At 36.2% G+C, this 19,707-nt stretch overlaps 4 protein-coding genes across 6 annotated transcripts; 2 read left to right on the plus strand and 2 right to left on the minus strand.

Annotated features, from left to right (window-relative positions):
• The first annotated feature begins 362 nt into the window (after positions 1–362).
• On the plus strand, positions 363–3,957 carry LOC103578328 (xylulose kinase). Its single transcript, XM_008559353.2, has 12 exons — positions 363–761; positions 1,338–1,420; positions 1,533–1,686; positions 1,868–2,047; positions 2,149–2,250; positions 2,364–2,495; positions 2,604–2,757; positions 2,840–2,984; positions 3,051–3,340; positions 3,428–3,525; positions 3,606–3,746; positions 3,866–3,957. Exons 1-12 carry the CDS (start codon positions 711–713, stop codon positions 3,935–3,937), a joined length of 1,602 nt encoding a protein of 533 aa, XP_008557575.1. The 5' UTR covers positions 363–710; the 3' UTR covers positions 3,938–3,957.
• A 237-nt stretch (positions 3,958–4,194) lies between these two features.
• Positions 4,195–7,057, minus strand: LOC103578327 (splicing factor 3A subunit 1). 2 transcript variants are annotated; one of them, XM_008559350.3, is made up of 6 exons: positions 7,002–7,057; positions 6,736–6,885; positions 6,317–6,644; positions 5,797–6,238; positions 4,388–5,722; positions 4,195–4,296 (listed from the first exon to the last, which is right to left on the minus strand). In XM_008559350.3, exons 2-6 carry the CDS (start codon positions 6,848–6,850, stop codon positions 4,195–4,197), a joined length of 2,322 nt encoding a protein of 773 aa, XP_008557572.1. In that variant the 5' UTR covers positions 6,851–6,885; positions 7,002–7,057. The 2 variants fall into 2 exon arrangements, with proteins under 2 accessions (XP_008557572.1, XP_053597384.1); XM_053741409.1 differs by having other exon boundaries at positions 6,992–7,010.
• A 28-nt stretch (positions 7,058–7,085) lies between these two features.
• On the plus strand, positions 7,086–9,040 carry LOC103578326 (protein Peter pan). The gene is made up of 6 exons (XM_008559349.3): positions 7,086–7,204; positions 7,328–7,608; positions 7,675–7,951; positions 8,013–8,339; positions 8,407–8,755; positions 8,848–9,040. Exons 1-6 carry the CDS (start codon positions 7,187–7,189, stop codon positions 8,991–8,993), a joined length of 1,398 nt encoding a protein of 465 aa, XP_008557571.1. The 5' UTR covers positions 7,086–7,186; the 3' UTR covers positions 8,994–9,040.
• Positions 9,041–9,088: 48 nt separating this feature from the next.
• LOC103578325 (kinesin-related protein 4) lies at positions 9,089–18,979 on the minus strand. 2 transcript variants are annotated; one of them, XM_014443117.2, is made up of 7 exons: positions 18,628–18,979; positions 17,315–18,502; positions 17,067–17,250; positions 16,759–16,888; positions 10,289–16,687; positions 9,814–9,986; positions 9,089–9,435 (listed from the first exon to the last, which is right to left on the minus strand). In XM_014443117.2, the coding sequence occupies exons 1-7, from the start codon at positions 18,779–18,781 to the stop codon at positions 9,360–9,362; spliced, it is 8,304 nt and encodes a 2,767-aa protein (XP_014298603.1). In that variant the 5' UTR covers positions 18,782–18,979; the 3' UTR covers positions 9,089–9,359. The 2 variants fall into 2 exon arrangements, with proteins under 2 accessions (XP_014298603.1, XP_008557570.1); XM_008559348.3 differs by having other exon boundaries at positions 9,089–9,438.
• Between the last annotated feature and the right edge of the window lie 728 nt (positions 18,980–19,707).

The raw sequence follows: 19,707 nt of genomic DNA on the forward strand, positions 1-19,707 counted from the left end.
TTGTGCCTCCGCTCTTTTGATACCCCTGGTTCTAGTTCTAATGACAATCTTTCTTCAGACCACGACAGCGCCAGTACATCAACAACTCCTTAGCTCGACTACGCTCCCGTCCCGGGTGTTTATTCAAACTCGCAACGTGCGCTACGATAACTAGCTTGCGTAACAAAACTGCTGATAAGATAACGCTAAAACATGAGCCCAATGTTTTTATTATTTATTAGTCTACCATTATCATCATCATTATTATCATTATTGTTATTATTACCATTATTATCATAATTCCGGTGAATTATCGTCATTTTTATCATCGTTATCATTACTACCATAATTTTATTATTTCTCATGTATTGCAAACGACCTCGTAATCACTTAGTCGTCTTCTAGAATCCGTCACGTAACCACCAATAGCAAGCATACTGAAAAAAAGTATCCACAACACACGAGTTATTTATCATAAGTAATAAGTAATGTCAAATGTGATGCTCTCAGATAGTAAATGAAATATAAGATCATGAAATAGAGCATCATTGTAGTAATATATATAATGTAGTAGTAGTAGTAGTAGTATAATATATCATTAAATTGGGTACATAACGGAACACAAGTAAAGTTTCGTACGAGCCGCGGCGTGCTCTGCTGCCGCTATTTCTTTAGTTCGTCTGTCACGACGAGGCTCAGCCCGGTTCCAGACGTTCCAGTCAGCCAGAGCAATGGGTGATTCGGGCCCGACATACCTGGGCTTAGACCTCAGCACTCAGCAGGTTTTCTTTATACTTTTTTTTTTATTTACTTATTTATTAAACTCACCGTCATCAGCTGCCCACCATTTAAATAAATTACTTATACTCTAGTCTTTTGTAAATATTATTATTAATTATTACAAGTTTTCTTTCAGTTGCTTTTATTCGTCCTCTATCATATCATATCGTATCGTACGACATACGAGTATCTGTAGTTTACGTTGCTGTTGTTGTTGTTATTGTCGTCGTAGAAACTAATGTATTGTATTGTCAATTATAGTTGATTGGTCATCATGACGCATTTTTATACTTTGACACTGTCGCGGTTATTTTTTTTATTGACGCGCAAGTCTCTTTTAATTTATTGAACATTAAAAAGCATTAATGTCATGCATATTATTTATTTATTTTGTTTATTTAAATGCATAATTAGCGTTATTTTATTTTCGACAACAAGCTACAGTGACATTGGAACATTTTTTTTTGCTCCAACTGCTTGGTCTATATCGTACGCACCTGCCGCATTTACCTGTCCCACACACGTGGCGGTAAATTTAAAAATTAATAATACCACTGGTTATTTTATTCTTGTTGCAGCTGAAGGCTGTCGTCGTTGATGATCAGCTGCAGGTACTTGATGAGGCCTATGTCCAGTTTGACAACGATCTGCCGGAGTTTAGGTAAATATATGTCGAGTAGTCCATTAGCATTTAATTTACGACTGCCTATAAATAAGTAAATAAATAAATAAATGAATAAATAAATATATTTATGATGAATATTAATTTATAGAACATACGGTGGGGTAATAAATAAAAAAGAATCACCAAGTATAGCCGTAGCGCCATGTCTCATGTGGGTAAAAGCATTAGATATGCTCCTGGACAAGCTCCGTGTTTGCGGTGTCGATTTCGCCAGGGTCCAAGGCATTTCCGGTTGCGCCCAGGTAAATATTTTAAAATTTAACAAGAGAAAAAAAAATAGTCTACCTGAATTCTTTTCTTGAATCTCTATTCTCTCAACCTTCTTCTCGTCCTCGTTCTCGTCTTCATCTTGATATTCCCATCTCACGCGTTGATCCTACATTACGTCATCATGTAACGTTTTTTTTTTACCTGTACAAATAGCAACACGGGACGGTATACTGGAGCAAAGGGAGCCGCGAGTTGCTGAGGAATTTGAGCCCGGATAAATTTTTACATCAACAACTTTGTAATGCCTTTGCTACCAACTATTCTCCAATTTGGATGGACTCGAGTACGTCTGCTGAGTGTGAAATCCTTGAGCAAACTGTCGGTGGTCCGCAAGTGAGGGAGAGATTATTATTATAATAATAATAATAACAATTACAATTACTTTAATTAATTAATTAAATAAATAATTATTATTATTTGTTTCTCTTGGACAGAATTTAGCACAAATAACAGGATCAAAAGCTTACGAGAGATTCTCAGGCCCCCAAATAGCAAAAATTTGGCGAACTCGTCCAGATGTTTATGCTAATACGGAGGTACAATATAAATTTATGTTATATATATATTTTTTTCTAATTATAGACCATATAAGTTAATGAATAAATAATTTATTAATGTGTTGTATGTACGCATGATTGATTTATGACAGAGAATATCATTAGTAAGTAGTTTTGTGGCGAGTCTACTCGTCGGCGACTACGCACCAATTGATTATTCCGATGGCTCCGGCATGAATCTTCTTGACATACGCACAAAAGATTGGAATGATCAGCTCTTAAAGGTATGTATATTTTATGTATTTTTGACAAGACGTAAAGAGACATTTACATGATTTACTAAATGTCTTGATGACAATGTCATTAAACTGACAATTATTGCGGCGACACAGGCTAGTGGACCAGATTTACGAGTTAAACTTGGCGAGACTGTACCATCGCACACAAATCTTGCTACGATCTCAAATTACTATGTCGAGAGATTTGGCTTTTCTGATCAGTGCCGAGTAATTGCTTTCACTGGAGACAATCCCGCCTCATTGATTGGTAATTTATTTATCAAAATCATCATATAGACAAATTTATTCATTTATTTAATATTTAATTAAATAATTATTCATATTTTTAGGCATGAGACTGAGCAAAGATGACCTAGCTTGCAGTCTAGGTACAAGTGATACCTTATTTTTGTGGCTTGATGATCCTAAGACACTTCCTGAAGGACATGTTCTGTGTAATCCTATTGATCAGGATGCGTATATGACCATGCTGTGGTAAATTAATTTAAATAATGAAGATATTTATAGAAATTTTAAAAATTAAATTTATTTTTATTGTAGTTTTAAAAATGGATCCTTTACTCGCGAAAGAATACGAGACAGTGCAGCGGGTGGTTCATGGCAAATATTTAACGAATTACTCGACAGCACACCGCGAGGTAATTTTGGAAACATCGCTCTGTATTACGACGTTCCGGAAATAATTCCAGCGCTTGTTGGTGATCACAGATTCAACAAAGCCGATGACAAGATCTCGAGATACAGCTCTAAAGAAGTGGAAGTACGGGCTCTTGTTGAAGGTCAATTTATTGCTAAAAGAGCGTACGCGGAAAATTTTGGATTTACCGTTGGTTTGTATAAGTGACAAGATAATTAAACAAGACAATCTAAAAATATAATTTAACAATTTAAAATATATGACATGATCTGCATTGTAGCTTCCAACAGTCGTATTATTGCTACTGGTGGTGCGTCAGCAAACAAAGCGATGCTACAAGTTCTTTCTGATGTTTTTAACGCTCCAGTTTACACAGCCGTAAATATTTCAATTACATTAATTATTTATTGGTATAAAACTATTTAGAAAAATAAAAAAGTTTCATATTTATTATCTAGGAAATAGCTAATTCTGCTGTACTGGGGGCTGCTTATCTAGCTAAATATGCTCTGCACAAAGATAAAAATAATTTTAAAGAAATTACCAAGTACATTCCTGAGCCAAAACTCGTATGCTCGCCTTACAGTGATGCCGAAAGTGTAAGTTTATCTATGAAAATTAATTGACGACAAAAATTACAGTTATTACTTATTTTATTATACAAATTATATTTATAAGAGTATATGTTCATGTTATATATGTAATTTTTTTTTAATAGATATATAAGCCAATGGTGGCGCGTTATCGGAGAATTGTTGCACAACTATTGGAGCAAAATGACAGTAGCTGAATTTTTTTTCAATACTAGATAGAGATAATTTTTTTTTATTATTAACGTACTTCTAAGCACGTGGTGATAAAATCAGTGGCCTTTGATATTAACATTTATTTTTTATTTGTATTAAATTTTATAGGGTTATCAATAATTAAGATATATATGTATATAAAAAAAAAAAAAAATGATCCTAAATAGCAACACACACCTTAAGATACAGGGTCAACATTTTCTGCTTTCGCGAATTTCATTCAATAATCGAATTTATTACTTTACTTTTTTCGCCCTCCTCTTTCTTTTGGCAATAGATTAACAACATTGCCGCTGATAAGATTGTAATAGGCAAGCGTATTGCTGTCTTTGAAAAACATTCCCTGTAAAAAAGATAATTTATGTTTTTTTAGTATGAATTTGTGAATTATATTTATTTAAAAAATGAAAAAAAAGGGTGTTTATATACTTTACCTCGAATTGTAACTTTTGTTTGCCGGGAGGCATTCCAGTTTGCTCGTGAATTCTGGCTTTCACGGTAGCAATCGTCTCATTGGGCTGCAAAGTGATGGCAAGAGTTTGCCCATGAAGTTTCCACTCGGTCTTTTCGGTCATTGAAGGCACGGCAATATTGAGCTGTACTGGACCTTTGTTGCGTGCCAAGAACTGCTGCTCGTTGATAAGCGAGTCTTCGGTGCGCAGTTTCTTGGCTTGAGGTTCGTCTTCCATGGGCATGTCGGCTGGATGTTTCATGGCCATGGGAGCAGGCATTGGCGGCTGCATAGTCGGGGGTGCGGGCATGAATGGAGAGATCGCTGGTGTCATGAGCGGCGGAGGTCTGATTGGAGGCATCGGAGCCATCATCATCATCGGCGGTTGTGGAATCATTGGTGGCTGAGGCATAGCCATTGTCGGAGGAATAGCGAGCTGCGGTGGCGGTGGAGGAGGTTGGGTTGGTACAGGCATTGGTTTGGGTGCCGGGGGTTTCGGTGGTGCTTTCAGAGTTGCTTGAGGTTTCGAAGCAGCTGCTGCCATGTGTGACAGCTCACTCGCACGACTGACGACTGGTTTAGGTCCAATCTTCTCCTTCTCCTCGTCCGGAAGCAGTCCTTTGACTTTGTGGATCTGGTGAATCTGCTCTTCGAGAGTAATATTCGCTCGGGCAGCTCGGGTTGCTGCTTCAACACTGGAAGTATGACCGTCCCAAGTAACTTTGTCATCTTTCTTTTTGTCTTCCTCACCAATCTTTTTACCAATAGCTGTTTCCTCATCTCCAACACCAAAAATATCAGTACGACGCTCGGCAAGTTGTTTCAAACTGGCTTCGATCGCGGTACCAGGAGCGAATACTGTTTCCTGTGCAAGTTTGTCAAGGTGCTTGTCGCGCTGTTCAACCCAGCGTGGATCCAGCAAACCGATTCTCATGTGCTCTTGAACTTTACTTGCTGGAATACGTTCACCAGTAATAGGCGAAATAAGATATTCATCAGTAGGCGTTGGTTTCGCGGCCTTAATACTGTGTTGTTTTGGATCGTATCCTTTCTTGACGACCACGTTGCCTGGTGTAGGTGGCAAAGGCGGTGGCTGCATAGCGTCACGATTAGCACGAGCATCTCGGGCCTTCTGAGAGTCCAGTGATAGCATTTCCATGGTGTTGGACTCGTCATCACTTGAGTCTTCCTCCATATCCTGCACTTGATTATTGTCCTTGGCCGTACGTTCCTTATCCGCATCACTGCGATTCGGCATTTCATCATCACCGTCACTTTCTATCTGCATCTCCACATCCTCTCCTTCTTCAATACGTTCCTAAAAAATAAAAAATTTATAAATAAAATTATTTCGTAAACTACAAATATTTAATTTCTATTGATTCATTTTACCTGCATCAAAACACGTGCGCCGACTTCATCTGGAGTAGTCGGAGCCGGAAAATTACCAACTTCAAACTGCTGGTAGTCAACAGTTTCAACGACGACGAAATCGTGCCAATCAATCTGTGCATAAGCAACCCGTTCACGTTCCAATTCTTCCTCTTCTTTACGACGCTGTGCTTCCTGGTACTTCAACCACTCAGATCGATACTTTACCTCCTCCAATATCTTCTCCATATTATAGGACTCATCTCTCAACCGCGGTAGTAAGTCCTTTGGTGGAATCAAAACTTTAGTATACTGTTCCAGTAATTTAGTAAAGTACTGAAACAACGAATGTTGCGGTCGTAAAAAATCAAATTGAAAATTACGTTGTTCGCGATTCATCAGATTTGTCAGAAATTGACGTCCGTTTCTTGCAACAAACTGAGCCGTTAATTTTACAATATCTCTGTAGCAAAAAAAAAAAAAAATAAACAATAAATAGTTTACTAATTAAAATTAACGAAGTAAAAAATAAAAATCTTACAAGTCAAGCGCCGAAATTGACGGCGGATCAGCAATAAATTCAAATTCAGTTGGTGGATCTTTTGGCACAAACGGTTGTTCCACAGACTTTAGGATTTCCTGCTGCTTCTGATGAGTACCAAGAGCTACTCCTCGCGGCACATTACCAACACTTGGCTCCTGAGCTTTTCCTTCTTTGAACTCCTTCACTTTGTGCTGATAGTAAGCATGATATGGGTCGCCAAAGTTCAAGAAATTAAACTTGGCATTACCCAGTTCGTTTTGACGAATCCTCGACTCAAACTCTGGTCCATTTCTTGCCACGAAACTCGCGGTCTTGTCGACAATATCTATTAAACTGTATAAGAAAAATACAACGACAACTTACCAATCTTAGTAAATTATTATAAATAAATATTCATTTTTTATGAGAAAGGATACTTCTGACCTCCGGTGGAGGATAAATTATGCCAACAATTGGCTGCGATGAAGGTGCTGAAGGTTCTTCAGGTTCTCCTGGCGGTAACTGAACCGCTACAGCGTCTTGTCCAGGCATTTTTTTAATTTATTACTCTACTTATAAATGCACTGCTATAAAAATATTAATTTATTTATTTATTTTATAAATAAATATATGAAGTATGATAATTATATTTATATAAACTAATTATTGTAGTAATTAATAAACACTAAATACATTTGCTTACTATTTACGAGACTGGTGATGACGACAAAAATTTATAGGTTATGATTTTAATTCAAATTTATTTCTCTAGGGCGCGCTTTTTAAAATTTAAAAAAAGCTGGCATTGATATTTGTGAACGTGAGATAAACACGTGTTTGGTTAAAAAATTAGTATTTATAGCGTTACTAATTGTAAATTAATTAAAAATGGGTCGTCATAAGAAGGTAAAGACTTTTCATTAATTAATAATTTAAAAGTCGTAATTAATTGTAATTTAATTTATTTATAAATTATTTTTTTTGCCGCTTATAAATTAGTGAGGTTATTTATTATTTTAAATATTTCAGGGAAGATGTGTAAGAAAAAATAAACAAATAGATTCCAAGGAACCTGATGACATCGTAAGAGCGCCTCATTCATTTGTCATCCACCGCGGGCTTCCTGGTGACCATATCGTTGAGCTCACCAAGGATTTCCGTCGAGTCCTGGAACCATTCACCGCATCGGCGCTCAAAGAACGCAAGAGAAATACAATAAAAGATTTCGTTTCTATCTCCAGTTATCTCCACGTTTCTCATATGTGTATATTTAGTAAAACTGAGCTAGGAATGTATTTGAAACTTTGCCGGTAAGATTTCGTTGCTTTTGCTGCTATCAAGTACATGACAGAAATATTGAAATGACTTTTTTGCAGAATACCAAGAGGTCCAACGTTGACATTTAAAATAATAAATTTTACATTAGCAAGAGATGTAATATCTGCGTTGAAAAAACAAATGGTCTTTGAAGAGGCGTTTAAAAATTTTCCATTGGTTATTTTGAATAATTTTAGTGGAGCTGCTGGTAAAGATGAAGATAATAAAGACAATGTTCTCAATGGAGATGATGATGATGAAGAAGAAAATGATGCGCATATTAAATTAATGGCGACCACTTTTCAAAATATGTTTCCTAGCATTAATATTACTAAAGTAAATATAAATATATTTGTTTATTTAATTGATATTGATATTAATTGATCATTTATTATAGATAAATTTAAGTACAGTAAGACGCTGCGTGTGTCTTAATTATAATCCAGCAGACAAATCAATTGATTTCCGTCACTACGCTATCAAAGTTGTCCCTGTTGGACTTTCGAGAGGAGTCAAAAAACTGGTCCAAGCTAAAATACCAAATTTAGCTAAATGTCAGGATTATTCTGAATTTTTAACAAAAGCTACACTGTCAGAAAGTGAAGCTGAAGATGACCCTGAGAGTCATGTTACTTTGTCACAGAATTTATCATCGCGTGGTAATCATGCTAAAGGAAAAAGTGCTATCAGATTGTATGAGTTGGGGCCAAGATTAACAATGCAGGTAAATTATTTAAATTAATGATGTAGATAATTTATTTATTTATTTATTTTACTTTTATTTGTTTCAGTTGATGAAAGTTGAAGATGGTTTGCTAGATGGGCAAGTTATGTTCCATGAAAATATTCATAAAACTGAAGAAGAGATTAAGAAGATCGCTAAATTGCGTGAGAAAAAACAAAGATTAAAAGAAAAACGTAAAAGAACTCAGGAAGAAAATAAACTTAAGAAAGAAGCACTCAAGGAAGAGCACAAAGAAAAGTCATTGGAGGGAATAAAAAAGAAACAAGAGATGTTGAAAAAGGAGAGCGATATTCTGATGCGTAAGTTTGCGAAGGAGTCGGTTCAAGAAACTCAGCAGGAGGATGATGATGATGAGCAGTATTATCGCGATGAAGTTGGAGAGGAGCCAGATAAAGGTATGGACATATATTTTTTTTTTTTATGTGATTGTAAGAAATTTATATGATTAATGACAGCATTCACGTGATTTATTTTTTGTTCCTTTCAGATCTTTTCCAGAGCAAGTCTTCGGTCAAAAGGAAAACCGACTACACACCGAATTACAAACCGAAGAGTAAAAAAATGAAATTTAATAATGATGGGAAAAAACCCAAAAGTAAAAGAGTTAAATTTAGTAATGATGTAAAAAAATAAATATTTTTTTTTAATTAAATTTAATTAATGGAATTATAAAAATAATAATCTTTAATTATTAAGTAAATTTATTTTTATTTTTTATAAAATTAACTTTTATATTAATTATTATTTTTATAAAAATATGAAAATATATAAAAGTTTTAATTGAAAATCATTTTTAAATCATAAAATTTATTAATTTAATTTAATTATTTTTATATGCACTTTTTTCTTAATGTGCATCCTTTAATCACTCAATTATCAAAAATTAATGAAAAAAAAATTATATACATTTATAGATTGCTTATTAAATAAGAATATACATATGTCACGGTAAATGAAATATTTATAAATATAAAAATAATTATTTGATGATGCTGGCAATTATTCGTACCAGAATCGATGCGGTATTAATTGCGACTGTCCCAAAACGTTGACGTGAATATTTTCCTTACTGGCGCTGCTTTAAAAAATAAATAAAAATAAAACTGTTATATCACAATATCATTAAATTAAAATATAAAAAGTGATAAGTGCAGATTAGCTGTCACTAAAAATTCAAAAGTGCAGTTGCGCAAACATTTTAAATCAATTTTAAAACTACAAGCAATTAAAAAAAGTAAGCAGAGTTAAAAAAAAATAGATTATTTTAATAAATATAGAAGTACAAAGTGATTCTTTTATAATACTTGTTAATTTTTACATAATTAGTTCATTAGTATAAATGATTTGTCAATCCAACGAAGAAGAAAAATAAATACATAGATCATAAATTATTCTCGTATATAAATATCTTAAGCGTCATGCATTTATTAAACATTTTTTTATAATCTCTCACTTTTTATTTGTTTTATCTGGAATGTTTGGTTTACGAAGCTCTAGCTGATTTTCTAAGTGCTTGATGTACGCCTTGTACTCTTGTGATTTGTCAACACGTTTTTGTAGAATTTCATGGAGTTTAGCTTTCTCGGCTTTTAGTTTAGCGATCGTCCTCGCTTCTATTGCAGACTCCTGTAATGAAATAAAATAATTATCATCTCAAACAAGTAAAGCAACATGTAGAGTAACTCGAACAGTAACCGAATAAAAAATATTCGCGGGAATTTTTTAATTTTCAAATTAACGAATGCCTTTTCTCCCTTAAAAAGTAAACTAACGTATGCGCTCTTATATCATATGTATGATGATATATAAATATAGACACATACAAATGTATAGCATTGGGTAAGAAACAGCGTAGCTCGTAGTGGGGGTCAAGATTAAGAAGAAGTTAATTAATTTAAATAATAAGCAATTTATTCATGAATAATTACCGTGACTATTCCGATCCCGGCACCATCCATCCACTTGCTAAGATTTTTCTTCTCAGTAACGATTTCAGCGTCAGTTTGAACCCCCATTTCTCGGTGATTACTCTTCCATTTGGTGCATCTCTCACACTCGGCTTGCAATTGTCCTCTCAATTTATCCCTCAGAACCTCATTTTGTTTTTTATATGCTTCGAGAACTTCTTCATACTCTTTGATCTTTTGTTCGTATGGGAAGAATCCAGCCTGGAGTTGCATCGAGAGTGCCGTGATTTTAGCATTTCTCAACACCAAGACTGCTTCAAGTTCCTGGATTGTCTTCTTCAAACGTTCACATTGACTGTCACTTGTATCATCAACCAACTCATCAGCAAGTTCTAAGGGACGATTCTGATTGTACAATTCACTCCTCCTGCGCTGACGCGAAACGTTGGCCAATGTAGGACTGGATGTTCTAGAACTAATGCTGTCAACATCACATTTGCTGTTCAACTTTAATTTGAGATCCTCATTTTCTTGCTTCAGCTTCTCAACAGATTTTCTTAGCATCTTCAGCTCATTGTTGATGTCCATCCCCGACTCTGCATTACTCTGAGGCTTCTCATTCTCCATCTGATAGATTTTATCCTGCAGCACAGTGTTCTCTTCATCCAGCTCATTTATTTTACCCAACATGTCATCCATCTCTTCGTCCAATTCTTTATTCTTCTTCATCAGCTCTTGGTTCTTAGTCATCAGTTCATTTATTTTTTTCTCATACTGCCCGACCGTCGATCGTTTCTCTTCAAGCTCCAGAGCAACAAGATTTTTTTCCATGATCAACATGTCATATTTACTACGCAACTCAAAAGTCTCCGAGCTATTAACTGTAGCTTTGTAAGTATCCAGCGTAATTTGCAAGTGATTCCTCTCTTGACACGTGAGTTCATACTTTCCTCTCAACTCAACATACTCAGTCATCAACTGAGTTTTGCTGCTCTGTAAATCTTTTATACGATTGCTGGCTCCTTCAAGATCATTAGCCAGTTTTCTATTTTCATCTTTCAACATCTCCATTTCCCGGCTGACAGTCACCTTGCTCGTGCTGTTTCTCACCTTCCTAACAAGACGTTCATTTTCCTTCTCCAACTCCTCGTACTTCACCTTCAACTGATCCAGCGCTATTTGATTCGCAGTACACCTATTTGTTATTTCTGCCAGCTGCTTGGTCAGTCCTGCGGACATTATTTGCTCAGCATCCAGCTTGTCCTTCAGCAAAGTGACCTCCTTGTTATTCTGCTCTCTCAAACTGTCTACTTCACTCTTGTACTCTTCGAGCCTGATTTTTCTTTCGAGAGCCTGCTGTTTCAGCAGCTCATAATCGGGACCAATGGTCTCCAACTGAGTCTTGTACTCGGACATTTTATCACATTTTATTTTCAGTAACTCGGTTATTTCCTCAATCTTACTACTCTTACTCTGATTGTCCTCCTTCGTATGATTATAAAGTTCCATGAGATTTGCCAGTTCTGTTTGCAATCTCTGGATCGTCGAGTTGGCTTTGTTCAACTCTGCAGTCTTCATATCAATGATGTTCTTCCACTGCTGGTCATTAACTTCCAGTCCTTCTAGACTCTTAGCAAGATCAGAGTTCTTGGCTCTACAACACTCGAGCGCATTCTCCAGTTCCCTGAGTTTATCATAATACTTTTGTTCCTGTTCTTTCAGTTTCTTTTGATGATCAGCGTCTCGAACCTCAAGAGCTTCTTGGATTATTTTTTCACGTTCCTGGGCTGAGCTCGTGGACCCAGTTTGCGCTATTTTATCATAATCTTGTTGAAGAGTATTAAAATCTGTCTCCATAACGGTCATCTTTTCATTCATTAGTTGCTTTTCGTGCTCACTATCCATCAGCGAGCTCTCGAGTTTCGAAATCTGGTTCTGCAGTAAATTTATCTTGGTCTCATGTTTAGTCAAGTCAGTTTGCAGTCTTTCGTTGTCAGCTTCCAGCTCCTTGGCCCATAAACTCACACGTTTTTCAGCGTCAATCAGTTCTTTTTTCTCTTCCTCAAGTTTATTTTTTTCCTGAGCACTGCGTCGATTTATCAAGTGAATTATTTCTTTTTCCTTTGACAGCAATGACTCGAGGAATATACAAAATACGTCACCAACTTTTTTGTTATCAAGATCAAGATCCTTAAGTTCATTGGCCGGCTTCAGAGATGATATTTCTTTGATCAATCGCGACCTTAAAGCTTCCAAGTCTTCATTATCTTTATTTTTGTCTCCACTGAAACTCTCATCACAAACTTCCATTTTATTATCAGTGACATTTAAATCCTGGGATTGTATCGTCGCAAGTTTGTCAGCGAGCTCAATGTTTTCTCTGGCATAGTGATCGACTTTCTCACGCAAATCTTTGACAGATATCTCCAGTGACTCGACTTTCTGTTTGTACTCATCAATAGTCGTAGTCAATAAATCAATTTGCTGGCGTTCAGGCGGAGGCGTAGATTTCACGAGCTCTAGCTCTTCCTTCAACAACTCCTTCGAGTCTTCAGAACTTCTCAGCTGGTTCCTGAGTTCCTGGACCTGAGCTGCAAAGCTGTCGACATCTTGCTTATATTTATCCAACTCAATTTTCAAAGGTGATTCCTCTTGATTGGTAGCTTTTAATTCTTCAACTTGAGTCTGCAAAACAACATTTTTATCTTCGACTTCTGCAAGCAGTGAACGCAATTCCTGAATAGTCTTTTCGTAATCTTCTTTCGCTCTCTTCAGATCATCAACTTGGCACTCCAACTCTTTTGTTACTTCATGCAGATCCTTGTTGTCAACCCCCGCTTGCTCTAATTGCTGACTCAGTCTGCTAATTTGCTCCTCAAGTTCACTAATACGAGACTGAGCTTCCGCGGCAGATCTTTCAGCTCCCGCAAGTTTATCTTCCAGCATTTCTTTCATTGCTTTCAGAGAATCCACTTCTTTCTCCATACCCATTTTCACATTCTGGAACTTTTTCAATTTGCTCTCAATACTACAAATACTCTGATTGACTTGCTGGAGGTCATCTTTGTAACGCTGAAGATCATTTTGAATTTTTTCAAACCTCCCGTCACGTTTACTTGACTTAGGCGACACGGTAACCGACGGAGAGACGTCGACTCCATTCCCATTGTGGAGTTTATCAGTCTCAGAACATTTTTCTTCATATAAATTAGACAATTTTTGATAATCTCCACGTATGCTCTCCAGTTCCGATGATATTTTCTGTATCTCAGCTTCAGCATAAGAGACATTGACGTCTTCAAAGATACTTTCGTTCATGGTGGCGTGAAAAACACTGACATCAACGTCCTCTTCGACTTTATTCCTGAGTATTTCACCTTCAGCGCGTTCTTTCTTGAATTTATTTTCCAATTCACGGTAACGTTGGTTCATTGTTTTAATATCACGTTTCATAGTACGACGACACTCATTGAGTTCCGCTAGATGAGCACAGTTTTTACAAGAGGTCAACTTAATATTCGCTAATTTTTTATTTAGACCCTTTAATTCATCAACTTGACTCTCTAGTTCACGGGCTCGCTGAACTAAACTTTCATTCTCGTCGTACTGCTCTAGAATATTATGAATTGATTTATCCAGCGACGGAGAAGGTGAGCAACTCCGTCTTGCTCTGGCATTTGGAGACTTTACCAATAAATTTTTATCCGGACTTGCTAGTTTATTGATATCCAATTTACCTGCCAGTGAATTAGCTCTCAGATTGTCGTATGTATCCTTGACAGTCTCGTACTCATCAATCAGCTCCATGTATTTATTTGACAAATCGATGTTCTCTTTCTCCAGTATCTCAAGTCGCTGAATGTAATAACTAAATTGGTCGCGATACTTGCACTCGTGATCAAACTCCAGAGCTTTCATCTCCTGAATTCTACTCAATTCTTCAAGTCTATCAGTCAAGTCGTTAGTCAATTCCAAATTTTCAGTCACTAAATCTTTTATTTTGTCTTCGTTATTTTTTATAATATTTTCCATTGATCTGTTTTCATTTACCAGTCTCTGGATTTCGGCTTCAAGTTCATTTTTCATCTGATTATATTTCAATTCCATTTCAGTGAGCGCGTGATTTGACGCTTCCAATTTAGTACTGGTCTCTTCATTTTCGCTATTAAGCGCATCAATAGTTTCTTTCAAACTCTCCATTCCCGATTTAAAATCAGCCATATCACGATTTATGGCATCAAACTCATTAGCTTTAGCTTGTAAACTATTTTTTAATTTATCATTATCTTCTACAAGAGTATTTTTAATTTTCAATAATTTGCGTACAATATTTTCACACTCTTTGGCACTTTTTTCTTTCAAAATATTAATCAACTCGAAATCAGTGGCATTCAAATTATTTTGCGAGTCTTCAATATCTGATTTGACTTCAAGTGTTGTCATGTTGACAGAGTAGCCAAGGCTTGAATAATTTTGCGAGAAATTTGAATCAGTAAAATTTAAATCACTTTGGGTACTTGATATATTTAAATTATCGAAATAACTGCCGTTGGCAAAGATACTGCTGATTTCAGCATCATCTTGCGTCGTGTTTTTTGAAATTTTGATTTCTGATGTGGACTCACTGAGTGGTTTCGGAGCTTTAAGTTGTTTTACTTCTGAAATTCTATAATTATTTTTAGAATCATTAATCATCTGGTGGTCGCCAGTCCAATTTTTTTCCAAAGGACTTACAGATGAGTCGGGAGTATTTTCAAACGCCTCAGCATCATGATCTTGAGACGTCTTATCAGTATCGATCTTCAAAGACACATCGACTTTATCAAGCTGTTGCTTCAAATTATCATTCTCAATCTGCACGTCTCTGTACAAATTCTGCAAATTCGCAGTGTACTCTTTGAGATTTTTTATTTCACTCTCAAAGTCGTGGCGTTCTTTCTCTTCAAGCTCCAGTAATTTTTCATTGAGCTGCTTGCGGAGGTCAGTTGTTATTTTCTCCAGCTCTTCATTCTGGGATATAGTGAACGCCAACTGGTTCTTTACTTTCAAAAACTCCTGCAGCTCTTGTTCTTTTTCTTTAAGCAGCAGCTGCATCGCGGTTTTCTCGCCTTCGCTCAGAGTCTTTTCACTCTGCATCCCAGATAGTTGATCCTTCAATTTGTCATTGGCCACTTGAAGCTCATTGATTTTATCTGAATAAGACTCGATTGTTATTTTCAGTTCAATAGACTTATCATTCAAAAGTTTCTCCCGTCTCATCAACTCATTCTTCTGATCTTCTAGAAGTGACTCAAGCTCAGCGATTTTGATCTTTTGTTCTTCTAATAAATTGGAATCTAATAAATGATCTTCATTACCAGGCATCTCAATGACTGATTTGAATGAATTATCTAGCATATTACCGAGACTTTCCTGTGAATCCTGGGTAGCCAGCACCAATTTGAACTCTTCATCATCATCTTGGATCAAATCTGATGAAAACACCTGCTCTTTAATAACATCCATCTCCTCAACCCGAGCTTTGAGTGATAAAATTTCCGTAGCCTTCAACTCAACGTCAGATTGTAAATCATCAACAAATTTCTTCATTCCGTCAATGGCATTTTCATTATTTTTTATTTTTTCCACCGCCTCCGTCAACTTGCAAGTTAACTCATAATTTTTGCTGACCAAGTCTTCATTCTCTGCTACTTTACTGGCAATCGTTTCTTCCAGTCCCGCAATACGTTCAAGATGTTCTTGGATACGTTTTTCATAATCAGCGACCAATGATTCCTGTTCATTACCCGAGATGGTCGTGGCCTCAGACAGTTCTGTCAATTGACGAGAGAATTCTTCCAGCTGATCTGCCAAATTTTGTTTTTCTTCAGCAGACCGCTGTAACTGATTTTCCATTTCCATTAATCTAGAAGTCAACTCATCATTATCAGAAGTGACAGGCGATGACGGTAACTGACCCTCGAGTTTCGCAGTCAGATCATTGATGACTGATTGCAGGTAAACGACGTCAGTTAACTTTTGTTTCTCACTAGGATCAATGAAATCTTTCCAAGCGAGAGTTAATGATTCTTCAAGTTCTTTTTCACGCTTCTTATGCTTAACCTTCAAAAGTTCTAATTCATAAGCATTTGAATTGGCTTCATCTTCAAGGATTTTTAATTTTCTCAAAGCTTCATTCATTTTATTTTTGTACTCATTTTTCTCAGCTTCAACTGACGGATAATTGTCACGCAGAGTTTCCAATGATTTTTTTTCTTCACGAAGTAATTGACATTCTTGCTGGACTCGTTGATGATCTTCCGAAAGAATCGCATGCTCGCTTTGTAGTTCTGAATAATTTTTTCTCAAGTCCATGCACACTTGCTCAGTGTCTTGCAGACTTTTTTTGACAAACTCCAACTCACGTTCATATTTTGATTGCTGAAAAATAAATGTCACATATTGAAGGCAATAAATAAATATTAGTTATTAAAATTTTTTTTCTTATTTACAGTCATCGCAGCAAGGCCGTCTTCTTGGAACAGCTGTTTCTCCAACGTCGAAAATTCACGCAACGTATGGTACTCTGACTTCAGCATCTCCAACCGCTGACGCAATTCAATTTTTGGTGTCGATGGCGACCTGTAAATTAAAAAATAAATAAAAAATGTAATTAAAAATAATTAACGGCTAAGAGGTAGAGTAACTGGAGTGTTAAAAAAATTTCAACTTTATCTTATCAGAACAGTGTAAAAAAAACAATTAATTTTATCTTCTAAAAATAACAAATTTTTACCAATAAATCCGCGTCATATCTTACCTGACACATTGACATTTTTTTTCTGGTGATGGCTCAGGAGTTTTGTCATCGTCTTCGAAATTTTGATCGCGGACGGTAACAGTTGGCAAGACTTCACCATCATCACTCACTGTTGAAAATCTGTTCTTCTCATTCTGGTCCTTGATGAGTTGGAGTTCAAAATCAGGGTATATTGTGTGAAATGCTGCAAATAAATTAATAAATATATTGAATGAATAATTTTGATGGTAATTAAATAATATACTTACATTGGTTATTCAAATCAACGTGATTAATACTCTGATCATGAATTCCATGCCTCCTTTGATGCGAATCAGATGAAAATTCAGCGATAGTCGGTAGCCCAAAATCAGAACTTTTATTCGTAAAACTTCTCATCGAATTACCAGGGGCCCAAGTTCGTCTTCTGCGAGCTTTATTTTTCTCATCTTCAGTTACCGGCTTAGAAACGATGGCTCTGCTCAGAAGTTCAATGCGCTGTTGCAGCATGGACTTTTCATTCTCCGCAAGCTTCGTCTGAGCTGATTCTAACTCTGCTTCCAGCATCGCTTGATGCTTCATCAACCGTTTCAGCAGCGCCTTTTCCGAAACAGTTTCATTTACTTGCGGTTTGTTCTTGATTCCCTTGGCTCTCACTGCAAAGTCCAGCGTGCACTGGGTTTCGTCGATGGCAGCTGGAGTAACAGCGCAGATTATTGTCGTAAGAGCGTTTCCTCCCAATGATGGCTGCAGAATTCTCGTCAGTTTGCTGTCACGGTAATTTATGAAACTGGTACCCGGCTCACTGAGTTGTTTTATCACCAAAGCCAGTGCTGAGAGAGACAAGTTGATGTGCTTGCCCTCATTAAAGCGTTCGCCAGTGGCACCAGTTTGTCTAGCTCTCTCGGAACCCGCCAAATCAATCAGATTTAATTGAGCTTCCGTTGTTGCGCCGTCCGGGTCGTCAACTCTGCAGCTCTCGATGGTGAAACGAAAAATAGTGTGACTTCTACTACTGCGTTCATTCATATTCGTCTCACCAATTCTACGTGACTTCTCGCCCTTCCTCATAGCATGCAGGACACATTCCGGGGAATTAATAACCTCTTCCTTGCAATCGACATTAATACGACCTTGAAAATCCTCTTTCACTTTCAAATCTTGATTGTTTTTATCCAATAAATCATTTATTTTCTCGTTGTATATTTCGATGTACGACACACGCAGTAAATATTTGCGGGTGGAGTCATTATGAATATAATTAAATATATAATTTACTGTGAGGGGAATCACACCACGTTCTTCTTTGTTACCCATCATCGTGTAAGTTTTACCCGAGCCGGTTTGTCCATAAGCGAATATCGTCCCGTTGAAGCCATTCATCGCCGCTTGGACGATTGGCTTCACCGTCTGGTCGAAAACGTCTTGATTATTCGCTTCCGTTCCGAAAATATAATCTAAAAATTTAAATATATTTAATATATGGAAAATAAACAAACAGTACATCCATCTTTGTCTAGAGAAAAGTTTTCATAACAAGGCGAGCTTCCCTCCATCTGTTTAAATTAAAAAAAAAACTTACCAAAGTGAAACCTGGCATCGGCTCTTCTGTTTGATTCCGGGTCTATTTGCTGGATACAATTATTTTCCGTGATCCATTGCTCGACAAGTCGGTCATCCTTCTCACGTTTTATCAACGGACGGACTTTAATTGCAACTTTAATATTATCGGACATTTTTAACCTCACTAATTAATTTGTTGTCGTTAAAATTATTGGTAACAAACACAGCATTAAAAAATGTAAATAAATTATCAATTAAAGACACAAAAAAATAGACATATATGTATATATAGATATATTATTTATAAATGACTGTGATCATGATGAAAAAAAATTTTTGTCTTTGTGGATCAACAGTCGTCTGACAAATGACGCCGATTATGAATTTACGGTTATAATGTTTGAATTTAAATTTAAATACTCTGATTGGTTTAGAATTTTTATCAGAAAAAATAGTTTGGAAATTGGCCGATAGGTGGCATCATGTGTAGACAAAAATGCCAAGGTTTTTCAAATTTTAACGAACAGAACGTTGTCTTCTTTTTATTTATGAAAAAAAAAGTTTATGAACGGTTGGAACTGATTAGATTTCAAAGTCGATCGATCGAATGGTTTACGAGTTATCAAAAAAATAAAAATAAAAAAAAATTCTGTTTTTTTAGATTTTTCTCGAATAACTCGTAAACCACTGGCCCAATTCGCCTCAAAATGGGATCAATTCTTAGTCTCGGTAAGCTCTTTTTATTGCCACCAAGAACGGTTGAATCAGTTGACTCTTTCCAAAGACATTATCGGAAAAATTTCTTTTTTTTCAGTGGTATGTTCTGTCGTGTAGAACAGTTTTTTAAACTCGAAGAGAGGAGATTTTCATTTCTCCACGTCTACATGCTAGTGTTCATCTAAATGACTTGTCTGATACCCACGAGGCCTTTAAACATCCAACAGACGTTACAATTTTGATCAGGATCACTGCCTAGCGGTCCATAACACAAAAGTGGCCCTCTGAGAGGATGACCTAGCACCAACTTTTTTTTTTGGGATCAATTGATTTAAAATCAATTCTTGATCATTCGTGGGCACGAAAGTAAGTAAAATAAATT

The sequence above is a fragment of the Microplitis demolitor genome, chromosome 8 (genome assembly GCF_026212275.2).
Source record: "Microplitis demolitor isolate Queensland-Clemson2020A chromosome 8, iyMicDemo2.1a, whole genome shotgun sequence".
NCBI classification, from domain to species: Eukaryota; Metazoa; Arthropoda; class Insecta; order Hymenoptera; family Braconidae; genus Microplitis; species Microplitis demolitor.